Source organism: Coenobita brevimanus, chromosome 6 (genome assembly GCF_032717465.1).
Source record: "Coenobita brevimanus isolate Jiangsu-jjx chromosome 6, ASM3271746v2, whole genome shotgun sequence".
NCBI lineage: Eukaryota > Metazoa > Arthropoda > Malacostraca > Decapoda > Coenobitidae > Coenobita > Coenobita brevimanus.
The window spans coordinates 67804465-67826564 of record NC_136959.1 but is presented as its reverse complement, the minus strand read 5'-3'; the positions used below and the strand labels follow the sequence as shown (position 1 = coordinate 67826564).

Here is a 22100-nt window from a genome sequence, read left to right as displayed (position 1 = left end):
AATGGGCCACACAATTATGCAGTCATCACTTATATCTTCCAAATCTAAGCTCTAACTCACAGCCAAATGCCAACCATACTTTTATACACACACACACACATATTTATATATATATATATATATATATACATACATATATATATTTTTTTAAGATCAGCAGTGACTGGAGGCTTTTCTATCATGTTCAATGCTCCAGGCATGTAGAGGGGTCTACTATAGCTTAAATGATCTGAATAACAACTTAACATAGGGTTCTCCAATGCCTAAATGGGGGTATTGTATGACTGGCTGTTACTATTTCAATGTGCTTCACAAATGTTTTCCCGATACAGTCAATCCATCAACTGTTAGAAAGCAGTGCAACCACTGTCCTGAGTACCCAAACAGTGTCAAAGATACATGTGTAACCACGTGGACCAGATGCCAAGTTATACAAATGTCCCTGCTCCTTCCCTAATCCCCAGAAGGAGATGAACTTCTTCGCATTGCAGATGAACCGAAAGTTAAAACTACCACTACTACTAAATCATTCCATTTTATATTTTTTTTGCATTTTTTAAAAATTACAGCTTGCTCTCCCTGATAAGGGAGATAAATGCTATTTCTTGTTTTGGTTTAACAACAGAGCCATACACAGCAATAGTATCAGTTATTATAGGTCAGTACAGAGCAACATTTTCACGATGCAATGACCAATTTTTGACATTAGTTATATACTGCCTACAATGATTATTTAAACATTCTGAGTTTACTGTCTGTAATGTACAGCACCAATTACTAACCAGATAATCTAGTTCCAGTACCAATGTCTTACAATTTCTCTTACCTTCGACTTTCTGTATATTGTGTAGTAGCAAGTCCTGGCTGGAGGGTGTGTCAGATTCTGGAGGTGGTAGGGCATCTGCAGTGGGACTCTGACTGAGGGAGGGGTCAGGCAAGGGTGGTGAGAGCTCATCCCCTTCCTCCTCATTAAAGAACCATGATGCCTGGAAAAAAATTCATCATCATCATCATCATCATCATCCCACTTCTTTTTCCACCCACAGGAGGGGTGAAGCAGGCTTCAGAAAGCAAGAAAAAAGAAAAATGACAGTGGGAGAGGTAATCAATAGCAAACTCAATAAAATGGACCACACACTTATTCACTCACCATTCAAGCCCCCAAAGCCTGAGAATGAAATATCTCCTCTCCCAGTATTAAGTGCCTCCATCTTCTAGTTAAATCACAATCACTCAAATTACAAAATAAAAATAAACGAGCAAAGTGACCTGAGGTCACAACGCCTCACCTGAGCCAGCTGAATTGGAGTCAAGGTTACTTAGGGAGAAGGAAAATTGGGATAAATGAAATTTAATGACTTGACAATTGCACTATTATCATAAGAAACAGCAGTTTCTTGGATTTAAAACTTTAAAATATGATCGACTTTTTCTTTCAAGGTCATTCAAGGTCACATCTTCTGGTGCCAAGTGAATCTCCATATATAACTTCCTATTACTGATTAACAGTAACCATGTGCCTATCTCTCAACATCTGGCTGATTTAAGTAGTCAAAATATGTGACGCTGACTAACCTTTCAAGGTTGGAGCCTTTAAAAACGAAAACAAAAACAAAAACGTCACCCAAAGTAAAATACAATGGTGCAAATAGAAACCCCATATGACTTCCTATTAGTGATTAAGAGTAATTATGTGTCTATCTCTCACTGTTTGCCTCCTATGGCACATTGAAAAATTTGCTCCCTATCTTCATCAATGGCTCCCAGACTTGGGGCCCCCCACTCCCACCTTACTCCAGGTGGATTTTCACCAAAATCAAAAAATTTCCTCACTTCCGCATACCCAACACCTGCGCAAAGTTTGAAGATCATCCGATCACTGGTTTGAGAGATAATCAATGCACAGACTCACAAATAAATGAATAAAAAATAAACGCCGACAATCACATTTACCCCTTCAGCAATGAACTGTGGGCAGGGTAAAATACCACTGTATAATATACCCAGTATAAAAATAATTATAAACCATTCAACCACTTTTTTCTGTAATTCACTTGTAGTACAGCATACAGCAAAACATTTTACAGCTAATTTCATGAAACAAAACATCATAAACTTCACCATTCTCATTCTAAAAAATTGCCACAATCTATGGAAAAATAAATGATGCCATAAAAAATCAAGACAGGATTTATACAGAATTAAAAAGATTGCAGCTGTCACACATTTAACTTACATGACTGATGAGACTCTCAACAATGCGGCATTGATGTGACATGTCGGTAACCATAGTGACCATATTGTCATCACCCGAACGGACCAGTGTTGGACCAAACACAATGGCCAGGTTGCGGACATCCATCTTGTTGTTGTTCGAGTGTGCCACAATGTTACTCAGGTGAAGAATGAGGAAACGCAACGTCTCATAATGATGGTCAGGTAGTTCGTGGACCTGTGGAGAAATTTACAATGTAAAAAATTTTTCTGTGTGACACGCTATCTGTGTGGTATAACCAAGAATCCTTAAGGTGTGAATGGTGAGAAATGTTGTTCTCCTGCTTTTATGTTTTACATTTTCCAGTTTATACTGCAGATACAACTAGAGTTGCTAAAATTGGAGAAAATTATTCTACAATGAAAACAACCAATGAAGACTTCCACAATTATGAAATACTGAATGAATCATAAGTGAATACCAGTCTGTACCTGCAGAAATAAAAATGTTTGGGTGTGTCGGTGACATTTGAGCTGAAATGCTGAATGGGACGGACAAGAGAAGCACAGTGATAAACATAAGATTGAGTGGTGCATAGAGAAGGAAGGTGCTGTCCAAGAAGGTAACCAAGCATGGAAGTGATGAATGCTGTGAAGAAGTTGAGGACTGGAAGCCATCAGGTGTTCTTGAGACATGAGCAATGGGGAATTTGTAAAGAACTGTTTGTAGCATAATATGCAGGACATGTCATGCATATGACATATGATATGGTAACCAAAAACATAATAACACAAGGTTTGGAAGTCATGAAAGCAAAAGAATTGGATATAAGTTTATTCGGTTAGGCATTCACAGAGGCCAAAAGATTAGAATGGATGGAGACACATGGTAAACATTGGTACCTTATTTTTAAACTCCAGCAACTGAATTGCTCATGAATGGCTCAGTTCCTTACTCTGTGTGTGTGTGTGTGTGTGTGTGTGTGTGTGTGTGTGTGTGTGTGTGTGTGTGTGTGTGTAATTCACCGGGTCGGTCAGGATCACTTGATGGTCGTGATCGTCAGCTTTTACCCTCCCGGAAGGGAGCTGAGAGCTCATATAGTCCGGTCTAAGGGCAAGGCTGTGACCTTCACACACACACACACCCGTCCCCTTGTTCAAGGGGGACAGTAACTGCCCACTTCGTCAGTGAAACTTTTCGCAACCTGAGCGAGGCTCGAACTCCCGTCTACCAGACGGCAAGCGAGAATGCTACCACTGAGCCAGCGAGCGGTGTGTGTGTGTGTGTGTGTGTGTGTGTGTGTGTGTGTGTGTGTGTGTGTGTGTGTGTGTGTGTGTGTGTGTGTGTGTGTGTGTGTGTGTGTGTGTGTGTGTGTGTGTGTGTGTGTGTGTGTGTGTGTGTGTGTGTGTGTGTGTGTGTGTGTGTGTGTGTGTGTGTGTGTGTGTGTGTGTGTGTGTGTGTGTGTGTGTGTGTGTGTGTGTGTGTGTGTGTGTGTGTGTGTGTGTGTGTGTGTGTGTGTGTGTGTGTGTGTGTGTGTGTGTGTGTGTGTGTGTGTGTGTGTGTGTGTGTGTGTGTGTGTGTGTGTGTGTGTGTGTGTGTGTGTGTGTGTGTGTGTGTGTGTGTGTGTGTGTGTGTGTGTGTGTGTGTGTGTGTGTGTGTGTGTGTGTGTGTGTGTGTGTGTGTGTGTGTGTGTGTGTGTGTGTGTGTGTGTGTGTGTGTGTGTGTGTGTGTGTGTGTGTGTGTGTGTGTGTGTGTGTGTGTGTGTGTGTGTGTGTGTGTGTGTGTGTGTGTGTGTGTGTGTGTGTGTGTGTGTGTGTGTGTGTGTGTGTGTGTGTGTGTGTGTGTGTGTGTGTGTGTGTGTGTGTGTGTGTGTGTGTGTGTGTGTGTGTGTGTGTGTGTGTGTGTGTGTGTGTTTTGGGGGGACACATCTAAAAATAAAAAACAAATTCAAATATGTCATAACCAGTGATATGCAGCCATGATATTTGAAGGTTTGAATCATAAGGGAATGACTGTAAGACCTATTTCACTGGGAACTCTTGTTATAGTTCTCTTACTTTAATGCTTCAACTTCCTACTTCTCAGTCTTACTGATTTTTTTTTAATAAGGAAAACAAAGGTAAAATGACTATGATGATTCTAATGATAAAAAGAATACAGTGCAACAAATTTTATTCTTAAATACTATAAAAAAGTACAATTCTACAAACCAGCCTCTTCAACTCCACCATCCTCTGGCTCGGATCTTCAATTTTACTCGCTTCAATGAAGAGTGGATAGTGTTCACTCGTAAACAGGGGGTCAGGCAGCTTTTGGAAGAACTGTTTTAACATGCTGGATATGACATTCACATCATTCCATCTGCAAAATTACGAGAACCCAATAAGGTTAGAGAAATGTGACTGCCATCATTGCCATTAATTAAGTCTGTGCTTTCCCTTCTATGATAAAAGCATTAACCAGAATGCAGTATAAATGTACATACACTGCAGTTCAATACATTATCACCAAATATATAGCCATACTACTCACATGAGAATAAGTTGTAAATCAAACCATACTTCTTTCACCATACATACTTGGGATCATCATAGTCTATTGACTTAGGGTCCTTATTGATCATCTCTGTCAAGTGTGTGACAGCAGCCTTGTTGCCTGGGATGCGGTAGATACCTTGTGTCTGCAACCCCCGGCTCTCCACCACACCCACACACAATGCAACCAACAGTGGCACATATTCATTCTCCAGGGACTGTTGATATATGGAGAGAGAGAGAGAGAGAGAGAGAGAGAGAGAGAGAGAGAGAGAATTATTTATTTTCTTGATGTAAGCAATAAGTACAGTCATATTTATGGTGACTGTGTTATGCTAAACAACCCCATGTGAGTGAAACAGTACAGAACTGTACTTAACAGCATCAGCTGGGCACTGAAACACTGGTAATCACCACCCTTGATTTTGTTTAACAAATTATATATTTGTCCCACTAAAGACACAGTGGAAGTACCAATCATGCATATACAACATGTGGTAAAACATTAAACTTTGTAGGATGAGGCTATAGAGTACAGACAGCTGAAAAGCATGAACTTGGTATCATACAAATGGCAATAGGAAAAGCGATATTTGTCAAACACATACTGTATTGTATCTCATCCACAGCAAGAAACTTGTTCTTGACAGATAAATATGAAGCACAATATCAACCCCTACTAAGATTCTAAAATCATGGGCATACAGTATTTAGAGTTAATTTTGATTTCTTTAATGAGCACAAAAATTATAAAGGCAACAATTATTTTCAACTCTTAACACACAGTACCTATTTATGAAGTTCATGTAGTTCTAAACTATGAGCCAGTAACTGTCAGTAACTTACCTGTGGGCAGTCCTCAAGGCAGACTCCAATTGTGGCCCCATCAGGTAGCGGGTGTGTGGGAGTAGCAGCTGGAGACCCACTATGGCCCTTTCTCATAAATGGCCTCTTCAAGTGACCCTTCCATATCTTAGATTTTGGCGAGACATTGCTCTCTGTGCAGACATAACATGAGTTCATTCCTCTGATGTGCAATGATGAATAAAAATGAACTATTATAATAACCATTTGGTGTCTAATAGTTCTAACTGCCCAGTCAGAATGACAGACTAGCCATGCACATGGGTTCACTCCCCAAAATTTAATTAGAGATTAATCAACTCTTATATTGGATTCAGCAGCCTAGCCTTTAACCCCTACACCTAAATGGACCTACTATGGGAATGGCTGTTAACAATTTACTATTTACACCAACTGCTACATATCTGAATGAATATGATAAAAGCAAATCACCTGATATTTCAACACTGCTACAAGACCTCACAATGTTTAAATATCATCACAGTGTGGACAATTGATACTGCTGGTGCCAAATCTAAACAAGTACAGCAGTGTCGCAAATTAAGGCAAAAAGAAACAACGATCTTACAATAACACAGGCATTTTAATTTCGCTAATAATTACTTAATGGCACGGTAATATCACTCAACTGCGTGTAAGAAACTGTGGGAAGTGGGTGCATTTAGGTACTGGATTTCCAGATGACTGCGTATGCTTACAACTCATGTTTTATGTTTTTGCTGGTTGCTAATTGGTTCCCTAAACCTGACCCGACCCATGTGACCCATGTCCCATACCACCTGCCACAGCCTGCCTCAGTGTTGTGTGGACGGTCGCTGTGATGAGAAGCATTTATTTGTTTATTTCCTTGCTCCTCATTTCCTCTCAGAACTCTAAGCACGTGGTTCCAAACTAACTTTAGTTATCCCTAAGCACCCTGAAAGTGCTATGAACACAAGAAAAGCATTTATTCCAAAGGAAAATGTAACATTGTTGGAGGAAGTGGCATGTGGTGTGGGAGCTTAAATGCAAACAATCAGATGGATAAAATGAAACGGGTGTGTTTATGATGTGGATAGTTTCTTTGTTGGAAAAAAAAAAGCTAATGATGAAGGAGCAGTAAAATTCATGTTTTCGCCTTTAGTGCAAAGAGTGTAAAAAAAAAAAAAGGCTTTGTGCCTGATATCTGTTATGAACTGATGGTCTTTGATCGAGAAAATTCGGTTCTTATGGTATGTGAAGACACTAAGTGTTGACGTAAATACTGTAGTCAGGTAAGATAATTATGAGAGTTCAGTTTTTGTGAAAAATACTGTCATACATATTATATTGCTTGGCTGACTTGTTTATTATTCACATTTACTGCATTCATGTGTATCTGAGAAGTGAGAAGTACGCAATCACTCCATGCTGACGACTTCAGAATAGTTTTTTTTTTCCCTTCCTTAATGATGACTAATGACTTTCAAAAATAGTTTCACACTGCATTTTTTGTTCTTTCTTTCTTTCTTTCTTTTTTTTTTTAATGAGCGCTGAAAATTATTCCTGGCGAAATATGCGTGATACTGGGTGGCCATTATTCACATGTTGATTAGGTAAAAAGTTTTTGCATGATTGGTAATGAGGACTTTCAAGAGGCTAAGTGGCACTCCTTGATGGTTAAAATTTTTATGGGGAGTATTAGGGGGCAAAACTAGTCGGTTAGGTTAGGTTAAAATGCACTGATGTGTCCAGTCAGTGAGACTATATGTAAACACACTGTTCTGGGTGTCTTAAGGCAGACATATTTGTAATAACCTATCTTTAAATATATTTTTAACAAAAAATGTGGAGCTCCTAGAACCAAACTCCTTATTTTACATGTAAATATATGTCACGTTTTAGCACGAAATTGATTTTGCACAAGGTTCTGCATAACCTATCCCGTGTTATATGAAGACTTTACTGTATTTAAGATATTTTAACAATGATTCTTAACTTCACAATATAACCGACTACACTGCCATTAGTGCTTGGGCTCGTATTTACAAACAGTGATTTACTGGAGAGATCAACATACCTGCAGCTCCTGGCTTGCGTGCTTTGGTGGAGGGTGATTGGCTAGTGGGTGAGCGAGTCCTCAGAGTCGCCAACTTCCGAATAGCCTTGCTGCCTGCTTGTGGCGACACATTGTTGTTTTTAGTGGCTCCATTGCTCTCACTCTCACCTTCCTGGAAATTTTAAATCAAGCATATAATAAACACACAAAGAAGAAAATGACTACCAAACTCAAAATACAATAAATGGAATTTTAAACTGCGAGTCAAAATTACTCTCAAGTACAGTACATTTATCATACTATACAGTTGTTTAAGACTACAATCAAAAAATTCCAAAATATAGTACTGTACTGTAATTTCATAACTATTGTTCTGTACTACAACCATGCATATAAACAACCAGCATCCATGCCAAATTACCCATGTTCACATGATGTGGTCTGATCCGGAACAAAGCTCTCATATCTTTTGAGAATAGAATGTGCAGACAAAGGAAGCTCCAGGTACAATCACCCTCCCTTTTGTGTCACAAGAAACCTAAGTTCCTTGCACCTCAAGTGCCAAAAGATGTACTCATCACAGCTCTACACTACAGATACTAAATGTTGGAGTGGAACCAGTTTACGAACCACCAAACCAATACCCACACGAAAACTCACACATAACCTCACCCCCCCACACACACAAAGAAGAGGGATATCTGTATCTGTAGCAGTCCATACTAGGTCCACTGTAAGAATGAACCTTCTCCTTGGATAGAGAAAAAAATAGCCAGAACTATCCCATCCTCATGCTGGCAAAGTATGAATTGGGGAGGGGTATCTGTGGGCACAGTGATGCACATGCACTTTGAAGTGTTGTCTCGGCTATGCTTGTGTGCAAAAGAGTCTGCAGACTTCAGTGGTAAGTAAATAACCTGCATGACACAGCTGCTATATAACCCAGCATTAGCTACATCTGTAATGTACAACATAGTGGTTGTATAACTCAGCTTATGTTAATTAAAAAATAAGAGGATATTAAGTAGTTTCTCAAAACACCAACCAACCAAACATCCACTCATACCCACAAAGAAAGAAAGATAAAGTGTAAACAAATAGGTCATTTGATGTACAGCATGGAGAACCAACTGAGCATCATTGGGGTGGGTGGGAGAAGGGGTGGTGCCAAGTTAAAGGAGTTCAAGAAGTATCCAAAATCAAAAAACTCAATCACCCGTCCATCCACAAACAAAGAATGGTAATAGGTAAGTAAATGACCTGTATGGCACAGTTGTTGTGTAGAGTGGAGAGCCAACTGAGCATCTCCGGGGGCGTGTCAGCCTGCAGGAGGAGCTGGGAGCCCCCTGGAGTGGCCAGACGCAGCACATTGCGCCGCTTGGTGTAGTCACTTGCAACCTCAACCTCGGCACCACGGAGGGAGATCTGCTCCTCTACTCCCAAGGGTGTCTGTGGAAGAAAATATAGCTACAGTATAAGGCAGTGCTCCTTACTACTGCTGCTACAACTACTGTTACTACTACTACTACCATTACTACTACTACTACTACTACTACTACTACTATTAATAATAATAATAATAATAAAATAATAATCATCATCATCAACATATGAAGAACAACAACAATAATAACAACAACAACAATAACAATAATAATAATAATAATAATAATAATAAAACATGCATCCATCATCTAATCCTGTGTTGACTCATGAGAAGCATAGGAGCCAGGGGCTAGGCATGTTGGTCCTGACATTTCAGACGAGAGTGACCAGCCTCACTCATCCCTGAGTAGCATTATGTGAGCAATAAACCCCAACCATCCCCATGGATATAAACCTACACAGGCTCAATCTGGCTGAAGCACCTTAATTACCCACTAAACCACCAGATGCCATAGTTTGGTTATATGGTTACTATCCTGTATAGTAAATGGTTTCCATTTGGCTTGTTACTCAGTGCAGAGTTGCCCACAGACAGAAGGAAGAGGAAAGAAGGAAGGAAAGAAAGACAGAAGAGGAAGGCTTGGAAGAAGGAATAATAATAATAATGATGATGATAATAATGATGATAATAATAATAATAATAATAACTAGAACTCTGCAACTGTTCTGCGGACAGTATAGTCTCCACCTACTGTTTCTTCAAATGACCTTGACCCCATTCGCGAAACTTGGAAACTTTTTTCTATCAGCAATGGCCAATAACAAGACACATAACCTGGGCCATTCAGATTCCTTGTGTAGATCGTATTGAAATCTGCAGCAGACACGACCAACTTATCTTGTTTACAAAATAATATTGATATGACTCTTTCTGACACACCCTTCCATTGCATGTAAAAGATTTGGATTTTTTTTTTTTTCCCTATCAGTAATGACCTATGCCAGGACACACAACCTAGGCCCTTCAGATTCTGTAATCAGTCTCCGGTTCTGGAATCGCTGCGAGATTCTGTGGTGGAAATAATCTATCTATCTATCTATTGCCAGACGCCTCAATCCCGTTTGGGGTGGCCACAAACAAATCGCCTCCAAGTCGCCCTGTCCCCCGCCATTTCACTCCCCTGCTCCCAACTCACACCCCCCTCTCTCATATACCTCTCCACCCCATCTCTCCATCTCATCCTCGGCCTCCCCCTCCCTCTTTCCCCCTCCACCTCACTCACATACACTCTCTTCGTCAGTCTTTCACCCTCCATCCTCTCCACATGGCCAAATAATGATACCAGCAAAAATGAGAGAGAGAGAGAGAGAGAGAGAGAATAAGCACTGTAGTCAACGGGCTATACAAGACTGCTTCTAAATCCCCCAGTACGCCATGTAAAATCCTCTGGTAGTAACAAAAATAAACTAAATATGCGAAAACCTCGTACTGGCGTGATAATTAACCTCAAATTAATTGCATAATTCCCAAGGGTGCCTGTGGCTTACAAATACAGTTATGACATACATTTCCTTAACACCACAGTGCCTCATTATGTAATTAACCGTCTAATAATACAATTTTCTCTAATAATATAATCTACATCTTCCGCATCTACATCACGATCTGCCTGATGAGCGATGTTATCTATTCTCTTCACACAGACGACATGCTTTTCTTTTCTTTTTTTCTTTTTTTTTCTTTTTCTTTTTTTTTTTTGTTATATACAACTTATTACATACAGCAAAAACTTTGGGAAGACTCCTCGAAATGGAAGGGTTAAATCCGTTAGATGAGGTATTTGCAAAACTGAAATTGTCGTTTAGATAAAGTATGAATAACGCGGTATATACACGGCCTGATTCCAGGAAGTACGAACATTCCCTGCTATCCTGTAACAGACGTATGTATCGCCAAAGTTTGTCTGTCCACTATGAACTATGAGTACACAATAACCTGTAAACAGAGCATCTGGGAGTTATCGACAAATGAGAACCGTCAACTAATTCCTTGAACAGAGAGAGAGAGAGAGAGAGAGAGAGAGAGAGAGAGAGAGAGAGAGAGAGAGAGAGACAGACAGACAGACAGACAGACAGACAGGCAGAGACTAAGTAAATATATGATGAAAAGTTATTAATGACGAGAGGATCACCGGCGAAATTTATGAACAGAAGACAAGGTGTGCCATAGTACTAAATGGATTAAAAAAAAAAAAAAAAAGTTTCCGTGACCACATGATCATCAACGTGAACCCGGTGGACTGCAGGAAGAAACTGCTCTCCTCTTGCAGTCCACAAAAGGAGCAAAAATTAGTGACCCAGTATCCCCCCCCTCCCAATCTCTTCAGTTACGCGATCAACGCATAACACGGCTGAATCTGGGGTGCCTTCGTACAGGGGGAGGGGGGGGGGGAGAAGGTAAACATTTAGAGGCACGGTAAGCATCACTACACGACGGTCTGATAACACCCGTCCCTCCCTGCCCGACTATGGTAAACAATTAGCTAAGTGGTGCGCTGAGGGAAGGACTCTTAAACAAGTATGCGTGTGTGATGCCAGGCCATTATGTAGGTCAAGTCTGCCAGTATTGTTCACCGTTACACACGCCGGGATTAGCCCCCTGCAATATGATGACGCGTTATCGATTTTCTACAATTTCCATGTGAATAGTCAGCTTAGATGGACCCAGTGATGGGGGTAATGAAAGCCATATCATTTCCATGTCTTGAAGTATCCCCTCAGCTGAATGAAATCCGTCTAATCTAATAGGAAGAATAAAATGACAAACATGTCCTTGTAGTGAGAGGGATAACGATGGATATTCTCCTCACAGCAAGGTCCTATGAATTGGACTTTGCCTGACACAACTTTCAACACAATTCACATCGTGTGCTAAAGAACCATGTTTTATGCGTGAAGCTCCGCCACTGTATTTAACACCACTATTACACCACGTCTCGTACACTGATTAAACTGTCTAACGGTGACAAAAATTACAAAAGACCTTGTGGTAATTGTACATGGTTAAAAACTTCAACCCAAGGCCGTCATTTATATTTATTTAGACCAACATTAGATTACTTTATTCACTTCAGAAAACACACCTCTTCCCATACTGAATATAACTGTTATGGGGCAACAATGGTTTGATATTACACACGTCATGATACTAAAGGGGTTCAAATTCAAAGTGCCAGTTACAAGCGTACACTAAATGTCCGAGAACAATGATAAAAGTCACGGAAATGTCCCCTAATTATATGCAGATGGTATTGCAGATCTAGAGTAGGTTGACGCCAGTGACAGCTCAGGGTTGCCTACTGTCACATAATGGGGGCGTCGCTGTCCGATTTAAATTAGTACGAATCAAACACCTTGGCCTGGTAAAAACACTCCGTAAAGAATAATTAATTTTCCCACTATTTTCAAGTACCCCCCCCCCTTCTTTTCCTAAATTAGCCACTGCACTACAATGGCATAATTTTCTTGCTCTCTCCAGGCAATTGTATTCAACTTACCGAAAACCTGTTGGACTGAAAGGAATGAGAACGACATACGCCAGACTTAATCAGGTGGTAGCAATTATAAAATTTAATAAGGCTGCAAAAATGAAGGTGTTCACATATTAATATAAAGGGAGGGCAGAACTTTTGTTTTTAGTTCTCTAACATTTCTGTAGATGCGCTTTGTGTAGTGTGAAACGTGAAAATGAAAATAGTCTAAAGTTGGCAAAAAGTTAAATGTATGTCTGCGGGCTGATAGGGGTATGTAAATTCGCCGGAAGGAAGCAAAAACCAGAATATGAAAATTATGCCACTGATCTATAAGCGAATAATACTTCTGCTATACAGCAGGGGACTTACCCACGACCCATATGAAGAGAGGCTCCAAAAGCGTGGGATGCGGCCATTAGCAGTGACCGCACTGATGGGGACGCACGCAAGCTTCATGGTGACGTCACGTGGTGCAGACAGTGTGGAGGATTTCAAAGGTGACTCCTGCTACGGCCATGCTCAGCTCTACTACCTTCAAACTCTCACTGTTACATGGGAAATCATCTAATGGGGGAAAAACGAATCGATTTGATACGCTGTTCCACTGTCTGAAGTTTTCTCTCCTCGATTACTGACAGTATCGAACAAAAACATCTAGCAGAGGATTTCAAAAGGCTCTCGCTTTCTTCTGACAATACATCTATCTATTTGAGACACGCTGTTCCACTGTCTGGGTTCTTCCTTTCCCGGATTATCAACAGCATCGACCAAATCTAAACCGAGGATTTTAGTGATGACTATACTACAGACACCTTCAAACCTTCACTGTCGATGAGGAACACATCAAACGAGAGGCAGATTGATTTAATATACGCAATTCCACTGCTTTGGTGTTCTCTTTCCCTTATTACCAGCAGCACTGAACGTTTAACAGTCCTGGACACATATGCTCGGCGCATATGTGTCCTCCGGCACCATCATACTTCGGCAGAATAGCCGCAGACTCTTACACACTCACATACACATTTCCACTCACCTCGGTCCCGCGACAACTTCCTGTTCTTAGTCTTCAGGGCACAAAAATCAACGTGGTTAGTTGGTGCTCTTTTGTACTTGGTGCTTATAATATATGATGTATATATATTAAGGAGTTGCTGTAGCCCCTCACTCATTTGGACGTAAACCCACATACCCAATGGACAGCAGAATGGCTACTTTAGCCAGGTGTCCCCGGTTACCTCTAGTTCAGGTTATGCTGAATGGCTGAGCTACGAGTGACGTGCAAGAATGTGCGCACTGGGTGGATGGGAATTCACAGGATAATGCTTAACTGGTTTTCCTCCTGGCCAACTTAGCGTAGGCTAACCCATCTGTCATTACGAACCAGTCACAAGAGAGTATGTACATTCTAGTTAGATGGTGGAAAGAAGTGGTGGCAGAGTAGAATGATTCTGAATTGTAAAATTCTCAGCTTCCAAGAAACCATTACACAGAGCGGTGGCATCAAGACAGATTATATGCTTCGCCGGCAAGGTGAGGCTGGCGAATGTAACACGCAAGGTGGATGAGGAAGGTTTCAGTTAATGTCTATGCATGAGGGTCATTAAAAATCTTTGCTGGTCTTAGTCTCCCCCTAGAAGAGAAAGAGTAGTGGCTAGTTTACATCCACGTCCCCAACTGTACAAGTGGGTGATGAGAGACAAGGAGGAAACACACTATAATGGTGTAGGAGCAGTGAAGCGAGAAGGCCCATGCACAGCTACCCCGCCAAACATGGACACATACCTCCACGACTCTATCCCCCCCTCCAACCCCACACAATCTAACATCCTCCACCCCCCTTCCCCCTTCTGGGCATAAGGCATTCCTATTTACGTCTCAGAAAAATGTTCACAATGCATGTGAAAACATTAACTTCTTTCTCATGCTTTATCTACTTCCCATAGTGTGGACCCCCTTCAAAAAAGTACAATATCCTATACTTACACAACATATTTACACAGAGTTCAATTCAACGCTTCATGCCTGGACAACTATTAGAGTCATCCACAAGCAAACAACTATCATTACCGCTTACTGAGAAAACATCCACACACACTGGTGAATGTTTCCTGTCAAGCAAGACGACATTGGTTCCATTCCGCATGATCTTTAGTCTCGACCTGGTTCCTCCTTACGCTCTCACAATGCGCTTACACTCACACCAACCGAGCTATGTTAGTGACCTATTATTGCGACGAACATTGCCATCATTCAGTTTTTTCAGGGAGCTGGGCATCACCTGACTATTTTCTAGTTACCGCCAAATTATTTTACTAAGCTGATGGAAAACCCCCAGCAAGATCGAGCAAACTTCCAAACTGCGAGATGAGTATGGGATAACTCTATGCTTCTTATGGTACGCTGAGAGTATGACAAGTATTACACAGCTTAAAAGACCGACAACCTTTAAGTGCAGAACGAGGGACTAAATTCATTCTAAACTTTGTGGGATGGCATCCTGGCAGACGATGCACAAGCCTGATAAAATGTGAAGTATTATTTCAGTAACGCTAGGATTTCTTTGCAATTTTTTTGTTTATCTCATCTGCGAAGACAGTGTTCATGAAGCCCATTTAATCTCTCTCTCTCTCTCTCTCTCTCGTTTCAACATACAAGGCTGTGGAAAGTAGGTGCAAGTTTAAGAAGGAACAGCATGTTCGGTAGGTGCAGAGGTTAAGGCAAGGAAGGGTGGGAAAGAGGAAGGGAGGCATAAGGGGAGGGAGGGAGGAAGGGAGGGAAGAAGGGACAGTGGGAGGTGGGTGGGTGGGAGGGACGAAGGGAGGAAGTGACGTATAGAGGGACGACTGAATTGACAGATGGATGTATGACGGGAAGGGATGGCAGGATGGAGGGAGGGAAGGAGGAAGAGGGGGACTTGGGAGAGAATAGGGGGTAGGGAGGAAAGAAGGAATTAACAGAGAGAGGGAAATGAAAGAATGGAACGAAGGGAAGAGGAAGGGACTAGTGAAGAGAGGGAGGGGAGGAGAGAGAAAAGAAGGGAATAAAGGAGTGAAGGATCAAAGTAGGTAGGGACTAACCGAAGGAAGGAAGGAGGAGGGAAGGATGAAAGGTAAAGGAGGAATGAAGGGAGGTAAAGAGGGAGGAAAGAAGGAAGGTAAAGGAGGAGGAAGGAAGAGAAGGAAGGAGTGAGGGAGAGCGGCAGGTTATCCTTCACCAAGGTTCATCTACCCACTACACTCCAGACGTCCCATGGTTTTTGTGGCTAGTCTATCTGCGACTGTCTACCAACCTACCTATCAGTCTGTCTATCTGTCTGTTTGCTTATCAATTCATCGATCTCTCTAACCACCAGTAGCTTCAGAAGATCAGTGATTAAAATGGGTAACTATACGATCTACCTACCTACATACCTATCTATCTATCTATCTAACTATCTATCTATCTATCTCAATCTACCCACCATCTGTAACTTCAGACGGCCGATGGTTTTTGTGGGTAACCTTATCTCCGACTGACGCTCTTTCTTACACAACCTCAGTGCAAATAAATACTCATGCAAGGTTGGCAAAAGAAAATATTAAGCCACAAAAATTGAAATATTGGTGTTTGAGTACCAAGCACGATGACTGGATGTGAACACCTGTAACCTATCAATCCAAAACTAATTAATCCCTTCACTCCCAGGACGTAATTAGGACTCATGCTACCTTCAGACGATTTTTCAACGATTTCATATCAAAAAAGGGAATAATTATGGCTATATCTAACCCTATCGACTCAACGTCACTCTTAACAATTTTTATAGTCTAGAGGCACAAAGATTAATAAATAAGTCACTGAATTAAATGGGTTAAAGGTGATTCAGTTACTATACTTCGTTCACCTTAAGCTGGCGAAGATGTAGAATGAATACATAATTTTAAGTTACAGTATATGCAAAATAAATAAATAAATAAATAAATAAATAAATAAATATCTTGTGGGCGGAAGCTGAGGAATATACACGTCGGCAACATCCTCAGGTGAAAGACTATCAGGAACTTTCGAAATAATGACTGATGGCATTGAAAAGTAGGTCAGGATGATGATGATGAAGTTATTGACAGTGATGATGACGATAATGATGGTGATGGCGATGATAATGTTGGCGGTAAAGGTGTGTGTTTACGTAGGCGGTGGTAGTGGTTTGTTCCGTGGAGAAAGGCAGGTGAGTGTGGGCTGGTTTTTACCTGCACCGCCTTAGGGACCCAGTCAAAATCCCTGCCCAAGGTCAATAATGCCACGCTACGATGCCCCATTCATCTCGCGCACCATTCACACACTCGCTGGTCTTGCTCTCTCTCTCTCTCTCTCTCTCTCCTTTGGTCCTGCATTCTGTCTGTCTCTCTTGGTCCTACATTCTGTTTGTCTGTCTCTGTCCCTCACTCTTGGTCCTTCAGTCTGTCTGCCTGTCTGTCTGTCTGTCTGTCTGTCTGTCTGTCTGTCTATCTGTCTTTCTCTCTCTCTCTCTCTCTCTCTCTCTCACACACACACACACACACACACACACACACACACACACACACACACACACACACAGAATATTGCTCTCTTCTCTCTTCCAGAGTGTACAAGGAAGTCAAGCAAGGCATCCACACAGCAGCTGCGGCGCGGCGGCAGGAAGGTGGTGGTTGTGGTGGCTGCGGCTGCGGTGAATGAAATGCCGCCACTACTTCCTACTCCAGCACTCGGTTGCCGCACACCGCATGACCACACTATCGAAACGGTGCATGCCGGTCGCTACAATACAAAACATACATTCATACGTGCATTATTTCCATCCATCCACTCATCAATACATACATGCATACCCTCCAAAAACCCAGCATCATCACATATACAATAATTTTACGTAGAGGTGCGTCGTCTAGCGTTATACACAAATATTAAAGTTTCAAGTACGTTCAGGGGCTAAAGGTAACAATGATAAGGTCCAGTGCCCTGCTACACGATCAGGTTGCGGAAATAGTGTTGGTGTGGGTGAGGAAGTAATAGGATGGGAGGAGAGATAACGCTGGGACTGGCCCTCCACACTTCCGCAACACCACCACCAAGACCACCACCACCACCACCGCCATCTCCACCATGGTCAGGGGCAACCTTCACTTGGCCCCACCCTCCCTCAGTTATTAATGGTGACAATATTAACACTCTCGAGTTTCTGTAACGCCCTCTCAGCTGAATAAAATCATGTGGTCTTTACCGTGATAAAATAAAACACAAGACGCGACCAGTGAAGCGTTTTGTTCCACTCTAGCACACAAGCTTTGACAAATACCGTAATGTTCCACTTATCGTACCATAATGACGATGTGGAGGTCATTATCACCATTACCCACGTCATTAAGCACTTCAATCCGACGACCTGTTTTTCTCTTGCTATTTTCCAGACGATTTTATTCACCTTAGGGCATAGGGATTTTATTCAGCTACGCCTGATTTTAACTCCTTCAGCTGAGTAACACCGACTTTATATAATTCTCGTTATTACCTCAAGATTTCATTTGGGTAAAAGGAGGACTCATTTATTTTCTTTCTCTTCTCCTGATTGCTACACGTCTCTCCTACGCTAATCGTCTGGAGGCAATAAAAAAAAAAAAAAAAAAGTCACCGTACTGTAAGGATGACGGATCCATATTTCCCAAGAAGATTAAGAATTGGCATGATACTGGGAGTGAGGGGAGGTGTGGTATAAAAAAAAAGAAAAAGAAAAAAAGACAACAATGACAGTGACATGAGCAATAATAATCATCTGAGGCTGTGGTATGACAAGATGGCGTGAGGGATACTGAAGTGTGAAACAAGAGAAGGGCGACAGACGTTATCTAAGTAGAGGGGGAGATGAACAACAACCACCACCACCACCACCACAACAATAAAAAGACGCATAATTCCCTAAGACAGTGCTATGGAAAGATGGCGGTGGGGGATTTTGAGGAGGGAAACAAATGATGAGCGCCAGACGTCATCGATGAAGGCGATCACCAAACAGTAACAACAACGACGAGAGCTACAAAAACAACTACAACCCCTTAAGGCGGCGATATGACAAGATGGCGTGACGGACATAGAGGTGTGAAACAAGAGAAGAGCGGTAAACGTGGCAGGTGGGTGGGAGGGTGGGCCGGCGTGCTTGAGAAGTATTGATCTGCGCTGTCAGCCTCTCTCCCTCTCTCCTACTGGATCCTACACCCCTTCCCTACCTACCTCCCTGCGAATCCTATACCTCCCCTCCCCTCCATACTTTCCTTTCCTCTATTCATTCTTCTACCTGTTTCTCTCCTTTCCTCCCTCCCACAGATACCAAAACCTTTCCCTTCTCTCACTCCCTCCTACTGAATCCTACAGCCCTTCCATACCTCCCTCCTGATATTCTTTCTTTCTCTCTCCCTCTCCTACACCCGACCTTCCAGCTGTTTTCATCCCTCCCTTCGTTCCTCTCCCTCCCCCACCCTCGAAGCACTTTAAACCTTCCCTTCCTTCTCTCCTTCGAATCTTCCCGGTGTTTCCTTCCTTTTTTCCCTCCATCCTTCCAGGCGTTTCCTTTCTTCCCTTCCTCCACCCATTTTTCCAGCTGTTCCTTCCTTCCCTCCATCCATCGAGGCATTTCCTTCCTTCCCTCCTTTGTTCCGAATCTTTCCTTCCTTTCCTCCCGCCCTTTATTTTGTTTTATCTGTTCTCTCCTTCCCTCCATCCTTCCAGCAGTTTCCCTCCCTCACCGTCTGTTTCCCTCCAGCCCTACTCAAGGCGAATTTTAATGTGAAAAAATGGGTCTGACAGTGCAAGGCATGAAATTAAAACAGATGACACAGCACCATAGGTTACAAATCCACTTTCTCCTTTCCTTCCCTCCCCTACCTCCCTCTCATCTTTCTTATCTTCCCTTCCTCCCATACTCTCTTGTCTCTTCTATTTTCTTCCATCAACACCTTCCTTTCTCTCCATTCCTTACCACTTAGACTCTTCGTCTCCATTTCTCCATCATCCAATTTCTCTTCGTCTCCCTTTCTCCAACACCCCATTCTCTTCTCCAGTTCTTTCCGTTCCCTTCTCAATTCCTCCCCCCCCCCATCATCCCCTCTCCTTGCTCTCGACTCCCTCCATCACCCCCTTCTCGTCTCTCCCTCCTCCTCCCCCCAATCTGCTTTCATTCATACTCTTCCTATAGCTGATTCTTTCCAATACCAGCTGACTTCCCCCACTAATGCCCTCCCTCCTGTCTGGTCTACTTTTCCTCTCACGTAATGCTGCCACTAGACAATTTTGTTTAGCGTGGGGAGACCTCTTGTGGTGGTGGGACTCTTTCTTTCATACCCTGTGTGTGTGTGTGTGTGTGTGTGTGTGTGTGTGTGTGTGTGTGTGTGTGTGTGTGTGCTCACCTACATCCTCTTTTGGTTAAGGGAGACACGTAAACAAAGTGTCTTAGATAAATGGGCAGGTGTGATGGTGAACGAATGAATGAACGAGTAAGGCGGAAAAATGATGAACGAATGGATAAGTGTGTTGTGGGTGGGATGAATGGATGAACGGACAGGTGGAATGAGGAAGAAGCAGAAGAAAGACGGATGGATGGATGGATGGCAGAGTAAGGATGAGGAGTAAGGATAAATAAAGAACATGGAAGCAGAATGGACGGGTCAGATGGATGAATGGCTGAGGAAAGATGAGATTCATGAAGAACAACTGAACGAATGAGTAGGCACGAACGGGAAACATGCAGCACGGATGAGCATCAAAAGTACGGTGAGACAGATGAATGAAAAGACCGTGCGAGCAGAAAGACAAGGCTGAATGAATGAATACGAGTCAGGAACGATGAATGAGTGAGCAGGAGTGAGAGGTAAGATGAATGAACCAGCCTGTCAAACATCATGCTGCTGGGGGGAGGGAAGTATAAGTCACTTCCGCATGTTAATGTTAATGTACCCGTCCTCCAATGGGGAGATGGGGAGGGGTGGGGGGGAGAAGCATGAGATGGGGAGGGGTGGGGGGGAAGGAGTATGAGATGGGGAGGGGAGGAAGTGGAGAAAGGAGACGGGGGATAGAAGGAAGTGACGGGGAGAACAGAAAATAGAACACGACAGAACTGAGAGAGAGAGAGAGAGAGAGAGAGAGAGAGAGAGAGAGAGAGAGAGAGAGAGAGAGAGAAACTACATATACAGCAAACCCATCACGAGAAATCATAGCCTCGACCAATATAAGGAAGGATTGTTGACAACGCAATTCCCTCGTCTCTTAACTCTGGCTTCTACGGACGCAGAGATATTTTTATTAGGCTTGGCACCGCGCAATTCTGTCAGTCCCACCCTCACTCCATACTTCTCTGCACACATCAGATTCCCCATCAGCTGTGTATATTATTTTTACACACCTCTTCTTCACCATTCCCCCTCTTCCTTCCCCCCAATTTCTTCGCCCTTCCTGTATAAATCCTCCCACCAACTCCTCCCCCCTCGCCCCTTCTTCCCTTCCTCGTCCCTACCTCCTTCCTTCCTCCTTCTCCTCCCTCTTCTACAAACTATCCTTCCCCTGTCACTCCCTTACTCTCTCCTTTACCTCCTTGTCCCATCCATATTAATATCATACCATTCCATTTCCTTCCCTCTTACTGCTCCTTCCTTCTCCCCTTCCCTCTATTAACACTTCCTTTCCTCCCCCTAATTCTCCCTATAAATCCCCCTTCCATCACCCTCTCCCTCATTTCTACCATCTTAATACCGCTCTCTCTACTTGCATTCCTCACACTCCCTTCTCGATCCCCCCCTTCCTACTTCCTCCCCTCCCCTCCTACTCCTCCTTCCCTCCAAGTCTCTCCCTCTCCCCTCCTCTCCGCCCCCACCCATCCTCTACCCCATCACCCCCACCCCCCCAAGACAGCTGACAACATTTATAATTATCCTGAGAGTTCAACTTGGCGGCTGGCTACGGTGGTCCCTATTGTTGTGTGTGTGTGTGTGTGTGTGTGTGTGTGTGTGTGTGTGTGTGTGTGTGTGTGTGTGTGTGTGTGTGTGTGTGTGTGTGTGTGTGTGACCTGCTAGATCCGAAAGTTATGTGTGTGCGCATTCCTCTGCACGTGTACATAGGAATTTGCGTGAGGGTGTAGGCTACCTCTAAAAGCGTGTGTGGCTGTGTGTATTATTATATATGACGCAGATATGCGTTTATACTGTATATCTGTGTGACTACGATATATGCGTTTTGTGTAGTGTATTTACAGTTCCAGTGTGTGTGTGTGTGTGTGTGTGTGTGGTAGTTATGGGCGTGGAAGTGCGAAGTTGTCCGTAGAAGTGTGTGTGTGTGTGTGTGTGTGTGTGTGTGTGTGTGTGTGTGTGTGTGTGTGTGTGTGTGTGTGTGTGTGTGTGTGTGTGTGTGTGTGTGGTAGTTATGGGCGTGGAAGTGCGAAGTTGTCCGTTGAAGTGTGTGTGTGTGTGTGTGTGTGTGTGTGTGTGTGTGTGTGTGTGTGTGTGTGTGTGTGTGTGTGTGTGTGTGTGTGTGTGTGTGTGTGTGTG

The 22100-nt window shown here is 42.8% G+C and overlaps 1 protein-coding gene across 1 annotated transcript in view; it reads right to left on the bottom strand.

Annotated features, from left to right (window-relative positions):
- The window catches only part of RhoGAP19D (Rho GTPase activating protein at 19D), a 250530-nt gene that overhangs the window by 18820 nt on the left and 209610 nt on the right, over positions 1–22100 (bottom strand). The window contains exons 9-15 of the mRNA XM_080272825.1: positions 8891–9079; positions 7652–7802; positions 5596–5747; positions 4795–4967; positions 4426–4576; positions 2237–2452; positions 827–986 (exon numbers count right to left, since the gene is read on the bottom strand). Coding sequence (XP_080128951.1) covers positions 827–986; positions 2237–2452; positions 4426–4576; positions 4795–4967; positions 5596–5747; positions 7652–7802; positions 8891–9079 — 1192 coding nt within the window. The remainder of the gene's footprint in view (positions 1–826; positions 987–2236; positions 2453–4425; positions 4577–4794; positions 4968–5595; positions 5748–7651; positions 7803–8890; positions 9080–22100) is intronic.